This window comes from Mandrillus leucophaeus, unplaced genomic scaffold (assembly GCF_000951045.1).
Source record: "Mandrillus leucophaeus isolate KB7577 unplaced genomic scaffold, Mleu.le_1.0 Scaffold795, whole genome shotgun sequence".
NCBI classification, from domain to species: Eukaryota; Metazoa; Chordata; class Mammalia; order Primates; family Cercopithecidae; genus Mandrillus; species Mandrillus leucophaeus.
This window is the reverse complement of record NW_012108641.1, coordinates 950,434-962,659: the sequence shown is the minus strand read 5'-3', so window position 1 is coordinate 962,659 and position 12,226 is coordinate 950,434. Positions and strand designations below refer to the sequence as shown.

Genomic DNA, 12,226 nt, shown 5'->3' with positions numbered 1-12,226 from the left:
GTATGATAGTCTTAATGTGCTTCTAGTTGAAAAAAGACTTGTTTCTCGCTTTCAAGATTATGTAATCATAAAAAATAGCAAATAAAAGATTAAAAAATTAGTTTTGGAACTCCATTTGTTAATTTTTGTGCTTGTTATAATTGACTATTTATTTATAACTATTATTTATTTATTTTTGAGACAGAGTCTTGTTCTGTCACCCAGGCCGGAGTGCAGTGGTGTGACCTCAGCTCACTGCAACTTCCACCTCCTGGGTTCAAGCAATTTTCCTGCCTCAGCCTCCTGAGTGGCTAGGATTACAGGCATGCTCCACATCTCCTGGCTAATTGTTTTTGGAATTTCACTAGAGATGGGGCTTGTTGCCCAGGCTGCTCTTGAACTCCTGGCCTCAAGCGATCCACGCACTTCAGCCTCCCAAAGTGCTGGGATTACAGGTGTGAGCCACCACGCCCAGCCTATTATTGACTTTAAGTAGAAATTATACTGTATCTGTCCTTATTAATTCTTATAATCCTGGTTTTAGTTTGCTTTATTATCAATTTCGGGGGAGGGTGTTGTGTTTTGGCATTCTATACCCATTTTCACCTTGGCTTTGAAATCAAATTTCATTATTGTGACAGTCAAAAATCTTAAAAATTTGTCTTGTGGCAGGGAGAGCATTTTTCTATTTGCAGAAACAGCAGTCAGAACCACTCCTAGGAATGAATTATGTTTATTTACTTATTTCTAAATTCTAAACCCTTTTCTATATTGATTGCATAGAGTCCTTCTAAGAACCCTGCATTATAGTCTGCCAGAGCACTAACAGACTAGCAGGCTTAACCAAAAGAGTATGAAATCATTTGTTTTTGTATTTTCTATAAAATTTCACAATGTTACAGAAAAAGGCAAATAGCCCGTCACATAAGGAATATTTGCAGTTCTAGCTTTAATGAAATTGTTGTGCTGTGTTTTTTTAGATGTATTTCTCCTTCACACTCTTAAATCTTTACGAATTACTTCAGCTGATTGTCTGTTAGTGATTCATTCCTTGGTTTGCCTTCTTTCCTATAGCAGAAGCTGCTGAACAACTGGGAAAGAATGTTAAGTTAGTGGAGCGTTTGGTGGAATGGTGTGAAGCCAAAGATCATGCTGGTGTGATGGGGGAGTCAAACAGACTGCTGTCTGCCCTTATACGACACAGTAAATCAAAAGTAAGTTCCAGAGGAAACTGTTCACTAGAAAACTTCAGAGCGTCTTTTTCAGAAACCCAGCATTGTAGGTCCTAACAACTGGGATAATATTTACCTGAAAGTATTGTGAAGATTCAGTGAGATCACGTGTATAATGTGCTTAGCTGGTACATGGGATATAGGAAACACTCAGTAAATGGAGGTTACTGTTGCTGGTGCTATTGTTGTTATTACTTTTACCACCACCATTACCAGCATTAGTGTCAAACATTTCTTTGTGCCGGGCATTGACCATGCAGGCTACTGATATTTAGAATTTAGAAATTAAATGATATCTAGATAGTATATGATGTCCAGAGCTCACAGAGTTAGAAAAAAATCCATTCTTGTGACTGTGCAGCTTTCTGGCACATGGTAGATAACCAATAAATGAACAGATGAGCTGTTTCAAAGATCACAATAGTGAGTACCCAGGCCAGCAGTTCAGCAGCTGATTTAGTATCTAGATTATATGATTTTTAAATTTTTTAAATACTGTTTTTTTCTTTTCTTTCTTTTTTTTTTGAGACTGAGTCTTGCTCTGTCGCCCAGGCTAGAGTGCAGTGGTACAACCTCGGCTCACTGCAACCTCTACCTCCCAGGTTCAAGCAATTCTCCTGCCTCAGCCTCCAGAGTAGCAGGGATTACAGGCAGGCGCCACCACGCTCGGCTAATTTTTGTATTTTTAGTAGAGATGGGGTTTTACCATGTTAGCCAGGCTGGCCTCGAACTCCTGACCTCATGATCCGCCTGCCTCGGCTTCCCAAAGTGCTGGGATTACAGGCATGAGCCATCATGCCCAGCCTTTAATACTGTTTTCTAAGGTGACCCTTTCAGTCATTTCTCTTGTACAACTTCAGTAGTGATTATATATGAGGAGAAAGTTTAGAACTCAAACCCACCAGCTGTTTTCATTTATTTTTAGAACAGATAAGAAGATGCCAAGAGAAAAAGCGTAAAACTAAAACTGTTCTTGACTTGTATAAATCTCTTTCATATAAATAATTCACTTCACCATAATAGCCATCCCAGCTGGTTAGCCTCAGGAGTGTTCTTCTCCATCAGATGCTAAATCTTGAGAACTTTCCCTGGGGAAAAGCAGCTGTTAACTAGGACCTTCCTATTACCTGTCTCACCCAGACCACCCTAAAATCTTATACATTTTCCCTGACACAGGACCAAGTAGTATGTTGGCAAAGCGGAAGTTATCAAGAGAGAATAGCAAAATGGCTTCGTTGGTACGCCTTTCACCCCTTCTCCATCATAACTGTTCTCTCATGCCCATTTGTTCATTTAACAGTTAATATTTGAGTTCTTGCAGTGTAAATACTACAAAATAGTGTTTCTATAAAGGAATTAACTATCTATTGAGGGGACAGACGTAAAAACAGCTAGCTTAAGTACAGCATTAAAGCTACATATGCTATTTGGATGTAACAGAGGAAAGAAAGACTAACATACTGTCTGAGTGGTCTGGGATGGTGTCATAGAAGGAGTGCTATTTTAGGGGCTAACTAGGAATCTCTCAGGAGGAAAGGGAAAGAGAATGAAGGAAAGGGCCTTTTCAGGCAAAGACAACAGGATGTACAAAAAGTACAGAGATGTAAAACAGCATAATTTTAGAAGGAAACTGCAAATAAAGCAGTATTGCTAGAACATAGAGTGTGGAGAGAGACAGTGGCCAGAGAGGTTGAAAACTGGGAATTAAGTAAATTGTATGCCAAGTTAAGGTGTATGGACTTGATTCTGTAGAGAATTCTGGAGCACTTAAAGGATTTTAAGCAGCAAGTTGCCATTATTTGGGTTTTTGTTTTTTCGGGATTTTTTTGAGACAGAGTTTCACTCTTGTTGCTCGGGCTGGAGTGCAATGGCACGATCTCCACTCACTGCAACCTCCTCCTCCCGGATTCAAGCAGTCCTCCTGCCTCAGCCTCCTGAGTAGCTGGGATCACAGGCATACACCACCATGCTCGGCTAATTTTGTATTTTTAGTAGAGACAGGGTTTCTCCATTTTGGTCAGGCTGGTCTTGAACTCCTGACCTGAGGTGATCCGCCCACCTCAGCCTTCCAAAGTGCTGGGATTACAGGTGTGAGCCACCACACCCAGCCATTTAGTTTTATTTAGAAAGATGTCTCTAGGGTTTAAAGGGGGTAGAAAGAACAGTTATTGCAAAAATATATATGAGAGTTGATAAAGGACTGAATTAAGGTTTTGAGTTAAGCAACTTGAAATTGCTGATACTCAGCCATTTTTGAAACAAATTTCATATGGGTTATTCAACTAGAAGCAGTGAGGATGGAAAAGAAGAGACAGAATTGAGAAAGATATGGGTGGTAGAATTGACAGATTCAAAGTAGAATTAAAGGAGGAGGTAGTTTTAGAGCTAATTCCAAGTTTGGGGTTAACCACCAGATTGGATTATGCCATTCAACAAAATAAAACATGATAGGAAGAGGTGCAGCTAACACTCCCTAAACTTGCCCACTCACCCATGCTCTTTGGAGTCATTACCCTTAATCTTTTTGCTCTACTCCAAGAGAATCTCCACCATTGGTTTGCAGGAGTGTATAATCATTTGGATTTCCCTGGGCCATATTGGAAAAAGAATTGTCTTGGGCCACACATAAAATGCATTAACACTAACAATAGCTGATGAGCTTAAAAACACATACACACACGCACACACACAACGCAAAAAAAAATCTTAAACACCGTTGGCATTTGAAGAAGAAGAGAAATCTAAAAGTTTAGAAAAGTGCGTTGGCTCACGCCTCTAATCCCAGCACTTTGGGAGGCCAACGTAGGCGGATCATTGTGGTCAGGAGTTCCAGACCAGCCTGGCCAACGTGGTGAAACCCCATCTCTACTAAAAATACAAAAATTAGCCAGGCATGGTGGCACGCACCTGTAATCCCAGCTACTAGGGAGGCTGAAGGAGGAGAATTGGTTGAACCTGGGAAGCGGAGGTTGCAGTGAGCCAAAATCGCACCACTGCACTCCAGCCTGGGTGACAGAGCAGGACTCCCAAGACTCTGTCTCAAAAAAAAAAAACTTGGAAAACATACTTGGGGGAATAATCAAGGAAAACTTCCCTGGTCTTGCTAGAGACCTAGACATCCAAGTACAAGAAGCTCAAAGAACACCTGGGAAATTCATTGCAAAAAAATCATTGCCTAGGCATATTGTCATCAGGTTATCTCAAGTTAAGACAAAGGAAAGAATCTTCAGAGCTCTGAGGCAAAAGCACAAGGTAACCTATAAAGGAAAACCTATCAACTTAACAGCAGATTGCTCAGCAGAACCGCTACATGCTAGAAATTATTGGGTCCCTATCTTCAGTCTCCTTAGACAAAACAATTATCAGCCAAGAATTTTGTATCCAGTGAAACTAAGCTTCATAAATGAAGGAAAGATACAGTGTTTTTCAGACAAACAAATGCTGAGAGAATTCACCACTACCAAGCCAGCACGACAAGAACTGCTAAAAGGAGCCCTAAATCTTAAATCCTGGAAACACATCAAAACAGAACCTCTTTAAAGCATAAATCTCACAGGACCTACAAAACAAAAATACAATTTAAAAAATTGGGAGGGTATACAGGCAACAGATAGCATGATGAATGGAATAGGACCTCACATCTCAATACTAACATTGAATGTAAATGGCCTAAATGCTCCACTAAAAGATACAGAATTGCAGAATAGATAAGAATTTACTAACCAACTATCTGCTGCCTTTAAGAGACTTACCCAACACGTAAGGACTCACTTAAGGTAGAGGGGTGGGAAAAGACATTCCATGTAAATGGACACCAAAAGTAAACAGGAATAGCTATTCTTGTATCAGGCAAAACAAACTTTAAAGCAACAGCAGTTCCAAAAGACGAGGGACATTATATAATGATAAAAGGCCTTGTCCAACAGGAAAATACCACAATCCTAAATATATACGCACCAAACACTGGAGCTCCCAAATTTATAAAACAATTGCCAATAGACCTAAGAAATGAGACAGACAGCAACACAACAGTGGGGGACCTCAGTACTCCACTGACAGCATTAAACAAGTTATCAAGAGAAAAAGTCAACAAAGAAACAATGAATTTAAACTATACCCTAGAACAAATGGACTTAACAAGTATTTACAGAACATTCTACCCAAAACTGCAAAATATACATTCTATTCATTAGCAAATGGAACTTTTCTCCAAGATACACCATGTAATACTCCACAAAACAAGCCACAATAAATTTAAGAAAATTGAAATTATGGCAAGTACTCTCTCAAACCACAGTGGAATAAAACTGGAAATCAACTCCAAAAGGAGCCTTCAAAACCATGCAAATACATGGAAATTAAATAACCTGCTCCTGAATGATCATTGGGTCAACAATGAAATCAAGATGGGAATTTAAAAATTCTTCGAACTGAACAACAATAAATGATACAACCTATCAATACCTTGGGAATACAGCAAAGGTGTTGCTAACAGGAAAGTTTATAGCCTGAAATGCCTACATGAAGAAGTCTGAAAGGTCACTAAGATACAATCTAAGGTCACACCTCAAGAAACTAGAGAAAAAAGAACAAACCAAACCCAAACCCAGCAGAAGAAAGGAAATAACCAAGATCAGAGCAGAACTAAATGAAATTGAAACAAAAAAAGACAATACAAAAGATACATGAAACAAAAAGCTGATTCTTTGAGAAGATGAGTAAGATTGATAGACCATAACCAAGAAAAGAAGAAAGAAAATTCAAATAAACTCAATTAGAAAAGAAATGGGAGATATTACAACTGACACCACAGAAATACAAAAGGTCATTCACAGCTACTATGAACACCTTTACATGCAAAAACTAGAAAACCCAGAGGAGATGGATAAATTCCTGGAGAAATACAACCTTGCTAGCTTAAATCAGAAAGAATTAGATACCCTGAACAGACCAATAACAAGCAACAAGATTGAAATGGTAATTTTAAAATTACCAACAAAAATGTCCAGGACCAGACAGATTCACAGCTGAATTCTACCAGACATTCAAAGAATAATTGGTACCAATCCTATTGACACTATTCCAAAACAAGAAGAAGGAATCCTCCCCAAATCATTCTGTGATTAGTATCACCCTAATACCAAAACCAGGAAAGGACATAACAAAAAAAGAAAACTACAGACCAATATCCCTGCTGAACTTAGATACAAAAATCCTTAACAAAATTACTAGCTAACCAAATCCAACAACATATAAAAAAGATAACTCACCATGATCCAATGGGTTTCATACCAGGGATGCCGGGATGGTTTAACATACCCAAGTGAATAAATGTGATATACCACATAAACAGAATTAAAAACAAAAATCACATGATCATCTCAATAGACGCAGAAAAAGCATTCCACAAAGTCCAGCATCTCTTTATAATTAAAAATCTTAGCAAAATTAGCATACCAGGGACATACCTCAATATAATAAAAGCCATCTATGACAAACTCACAGCCAACATAATACTGAATGGGAAAAAGTTGAAAGCATTCCCTCTGAGAACTGAAACAAGATAAGGATGCCCACTCTCACCACTTCTATTCAACAGTACTGGAAGTCCTAGCCAGAGCAATCAGACAAGAGAAAGAAATAAAGGTCATCCAAATCAGTAAAGAGGAAGTTGAACTCTTGCTATTTGCTAATGATATGATTGTATACCTAGAAAACCCTTAAGAGTCCTCCATAAAGCTCCTAGAACTGATAAAAGAATTCAGCAAAGTTTCCAGATACAAAACTAATGTACACAAATTAGCTCTCCTATATACCAAGAGCAACTAAGCTGAGAACCAAATCAAGAACTCAACTCTTTTACATTAGCTGCAAAAAATAAAATAAAATAAAATAAAAATACTTAGGAATATTCCTAACCACGGAGATGTAGTTTTACAAGGAAAACTACAAAACACTGCTGAAGAAAATCATAGATCACACCAACTAATGAAAACACATCCAGTGCTCACCGATGGGTAGAATCAATACTGTAAAAATGACCATACAGCCAAAAGCAATCTGCAAATTCAGTTCCTGTTAAAATACTACCATCATTCTTCACAGAACTAGAAAAAACAATTGTAAAATTCATATGGAACCAAAAAAGAGCCTGCATAGCCAAGGCAAGACTAAACAAAAAGAACGAATCTGGAGGCATCACATTACCTGATTTCAAACTATACCATAAGGCCACAGTCACCAAAACAGCATGGTAGTGGTATAAAAATAGGCACATAGGCCAGTTGAACAGAATAGAGAACCAAGTAATAAACCCAAATACTTACAGCCAACTGATCTTTGACAAAGCAAACAAAAACAAAGTGGCAAAAGGACACCATATTGAACAAATGGTGCTGCGATTATTGGCATAGAAGAATAAAACTGTTGCCTCATTTCTCACTTACACAAAAAAAATCAACTCGAGATGGATCAAGGACTTAAATCTAAGACCTGAAACTAAAAATTGTAGAAGATAATATTGGAAAAAAATCCTTCTAGACATTTGCTTAGGCAAGGATTTCATGACCAAGAACCCAAAGCAGATGCAATGAAAACAAAGGTAAATAGCTGGAACTTAAGCTAAAGAGCTTTTGCATGGCAAAAGGAACAGTCAGCAGAGTAAACAGACAACCCACAGAGTAGAAGAAAATCTTCACAATCTATACATCTAACAAAGGACTAATATCCAGAAGCTACAGTAAACTCAAACAAATTAGCAAGAAAAAAACTAACAATCCCATCAGAAAGTAGGCTAAGCACATGAATAGACAATTCTCAAATGAAGATATACAAATGGCCAACGCATGACAAAATGCTCAGCATCACTAATGATCAGGGAAATGCAAATCAAAACCACAATGCCATACCACCTTACCCCTGCAAGAATGTCCATAATCAAATCAAAAAATAATAGATGTTGGCATGGATGCAGTGAATAGGGAACACTTCTACACTGCTGGTGGAAATGTAAACTAATACAACCACTATGGAAAACAGTGTGGAGATTCCTTGAAGAACTAAAAGTAGATTTACCATTTAATCCAGCAATCCCACTATTGGGTATCTACCCAGTGGAAAAGAAGTCATTATACGAAAAAGATACTTGCGCACATGTTTATAGCAGCACAATTCACATTTGCAAAAATGTGGGACCAACCCAATGCCCATCAATCAACGAGTGGATAAAGAAACTATGGGGCCTGGTATGGTGGCTCACGCCTGTAATCCCAACACTTTGGGAGGCCGAGGCAGGCAGATCACGAAGTCAGGAGATCAAGACTATCCTGGCTAACATGGTGAAACCTCATCTCTACTAAAAATACAAAAAATTAGCCAGGCATGGTGGCAGGCACCTGTAGTCCCAGCTACTCGGGAGGCTGAGGCAGGAGAATGGCGTGAACCCGAGAGGCAGAGCTTGCAGTGAGCCGAGACCGCTCCACTGCACTCCAGCCTGGGTGACAGTGCGAGACTCGTCTCAAAAAAAAAAAAAAAGAAAGAAAAAAAAGAAACTATGGTGTGTGTGTATATATATATGATGGAATGCTACTCAGCCATAAAAAGGAATGAATTAATGGCATTCGCAGCAACCTGGATGAGATTGGAGACAATTATGTAACTCAGGAGTGGAAAACCAAACATCATATGTTCTCACTTATAAGTGGGAGCTAAGCTATGAGGATACAAAGACATAAGAATGACACAATGGACTTTGGGGACTCAGGGGAAAGGATAGGAAGGGGGTGAGGGATAAAAGACTACAAATATGGTGCAGTGTATACTGCTTGGGTGATGGGTCCACCAAAATCTCACAAATCGCCACTAAAGAACTTACTTATGTAACCAAACACCACCTGTTCCCCAATAGCCTGTGGAAATTAATTTTTTAAAAAACTCACAGAAAAATTTCATAATGTTTTAAGAAAACTACAAATTTGTATTGGGCCACATTCAAAACCATCCTGGGCCGCAGGTAAGACACGCTTGGTTTAGAGTTTTGGCAAACCATAATTGTATTAACTGATTTACAGACATGATCCTGGCACCTGAATTTGGAACGCTCAGATAAATTCCTGTTACATGTAGTAGTAAGGCTAATGGAAACCTTAATTAATCTAGTATCTTCAGTATCAACTAACAGAATTATGTAACCAAACCATTCATGGACACAAAAATATGTCCAGAGGAAGATGCATCCCAGCTTCTTACAAACATCTGAATTTAGAAGCCAGAACTATTTAAATGCTATAATATTTAATAAATTTGAAGATTTTGAGGCTCTTCTGTGAATTTTATCATAGATCCGCCTTTCCCTTATCTAACCTCCTACTTCTCACCCATCCCCAAAAGCAGAGTTCAAATGCCCATCACCATGCAGGTTCTTTGAATGATGAGAGCTATGGCATGGTACCCTTTTAGGAAAAGGTGGGTGGGGGGGGGGTGTAGCAGAAAACAACTTGAAATTATATAGGATTGTAACTTTATAGTTACATATTACAACTTTAGGATTACAATTCAATACCTTTATATATCTTTCCTACAATTGAGAGTATACTGCTGCTAAGCAGCAGAGGAGCCTTGATTCTCACACTTTAATAATCAGAACTATAAAGTATATTAATTGCGTGAGTTCCAGGTCAGAGCTGTTATTTTCAAACTTAACCAACATTAAAGTAGACATGACTACTTTTGAGCAGCAGTTCAAGTTTGTTTCATCAAATTATAATCCCAAGAAATCTTCCACAAAGAAAGAGTTGCATAGGTAGATTAGTTATGGAAATAGTAAATTATTTTTTCTTTGCCTTTGAGATTCACAGCACACATTAATACTAAAGAAACCTTTTTAATTTTATTTGAATCCACTGATTCCCAAACTGTTTGACCATGGATCCTTTTTGCAGGTGGCATCTATTATTACACTGGACATACTTTGGAAAATGCTGTTCTGGAATAAGTTTTTAAAATAATTAAACACCAGGTTCAAATGTATTACATTCCTATAGATCCTTAGCCAGCTATGTGAATCACAGCTCTCTCCTTGTGTTGTTCTTAAACTTTGAAGATCATGCCCCACGCTGAATTCCGTCTTAGAGTTCAACCCTTCAGAAGTTTGCACTGACTCACAAGGTTTCATGCCGCTTAGTCATCTCAGCCCTTTGCAGTGTATTCCTGTGCTGATGCTCTTAAAGTCACACCTTTCTTTGAAAGAATGCCCTAGTCTAGGACTGCTGACCAACTACCTGAATCTTCCAGTTATAGACATCAAAAATGTAAAGAGGAATATAGGTTGCCTTTATACCAGGAATATAAAAACTCCCTGCTATCAAAGCCAGCACTTTTCTTTACCCTTTAAAAGTAGAGAATTCTTTATCAGTTACCAGGCTAAAAACTTGTTTAAACCAATGTATTTAGTCATTTGCTCATTCATCCAACAAACATTTATTTAAATCCCATATTGAAAAGGCTTTGATGATACAATCTTGAAAAAGAAAATTTTTGTTAAGTGGCTCACCAACTTAGTGGCTATGCCAACCTGCAATCTTATAAATTACCTCAAATCAAAGCCTATCTGAAAATACTCCGTTGTGATCAATATGACACAGTTTTCAACAGTCTTAAGCTGGGTTGATTTCACTAATCAAGGGCAAATTGACCAAATGCTAAATAGATGAAACTGTTAGCATGAATAATTTGCCTTAGTTTTATATTATTCTAAAATTTAGCTTTCTATAAGAATAGAACTATGAAATAAAATACTGTTTCAAACTGCACAAAGCATCTCCAGAATTTTTAAGAACAAAGACCCAGTAATCAGCCATCCTACCTGGGCTTGAGCGTTGGCTTTACCACTTATGGTCTGAACTTGGGCAGATGACTTAATCTGAGCTTCAGTTCCTTCATCTATATGAACAGGAGATGATATCTAGCTAATGGGATTTTCTGCAGGATTAAAATGTACTAATATCTATAAGCTACTCAGTACAGTGTCCAGTTTGAAGTTTTTGCTCTATAAAGGGTTGCCATCAGTATTATTCTGTCACATATGACAAATACAATGTTTTTTCTGTTTTTTATCCCATATTCTGTAAGGCAAAGTGATTCCATAGAGTAACTATTCAATAAACATTTGTTGAAGTAGTTGATGAGAGGGCAGGAAATTTTTTTAAGTTCTAGGGTACATGTGTACAACATGCAGGTTTGTTACATATGTATACATGTGCCATGTTGGTTTGCTGCACCCATTAACTCGTCATTTACATTAGGTATTTCTCCTAATGCTATTCCTCTCCCCTCCCCCCATCCCATGACAGGCCCAGTGTGTGATGTTCTCCGGAGGGCAGGAATTTTAAAAAGGAGATACTCAGGTGTCTGTTCTGGAAAAGTGAGATGAAAAGAAGCTATGCCTGGCCAAAGAGAGGGCACTGTTCATTTCTGATGTACACATTTCCTTAGTTCATTCCCTGCTCTTCCTTCTGCTACACTGGTCTTTTAAGTGTGATTAGAAACGTAGAGGACAAAATGACAGTTCAAGCTTCTTCCCTAAATGATTGCATATGTATCTGTTCATCTCTTGTGGTATTCTTTTCTCAAGCTCTGTTGTGATTTTTATAAAATTTTTTACTAAGAATTCTGTATCTGTTTCACATAAACTGTTGCTGAGTAAACAGTAAATTGGGGAGGTTAGAAAAAGCTTTCTAAAACAGATTGATGGGAAAAAGTGTATTAGATGCCAGAACACAGCTACCATAAAAACTTAGTTCTTGGACTCTATTGATTTAGCATGTTTGATCACTAAACAAGTTTGAGCTCAAAGCAAAGATACTATCTAAAAATAGTTTCCTCAAAAAATTTTTATGAAATGGAAGCATAAAGGAAACCCTTTAAAAATATTTTAGCAAATTTGAAAAATATTTGCTAAAAATATTTTAGCAAATTTGAAAAATATTTGCTAAAAATATTTTAGCAAATTTGAAAAA

The 12,226-nt window shown here is 37.8% G+C and overlaps 1 protein-coding gene across 1 annotated transcript in view; it reads left to right on the top strand.

Annotated features, from left to right (window-relative positions):
- Nucleotides 1–12,226, top strand: part of RAP1GDS1 (RAP1, GTP-GDP dissociation stimulator 1) — a 143,405-nt gene that overhangs the window by 120,656 nt on the left and 10,523 nt on the right. The window contains exon 10 of the mRNA XM_011967247.1: nt 1,054–1,193. Coding sequence (XP_011822637.1) covers nt 1,054–1,193 — 140 coding nt within the window. The remainder of the gene's footprint in view (nt 1–1,053; nt 1,194–12,226) is intronic.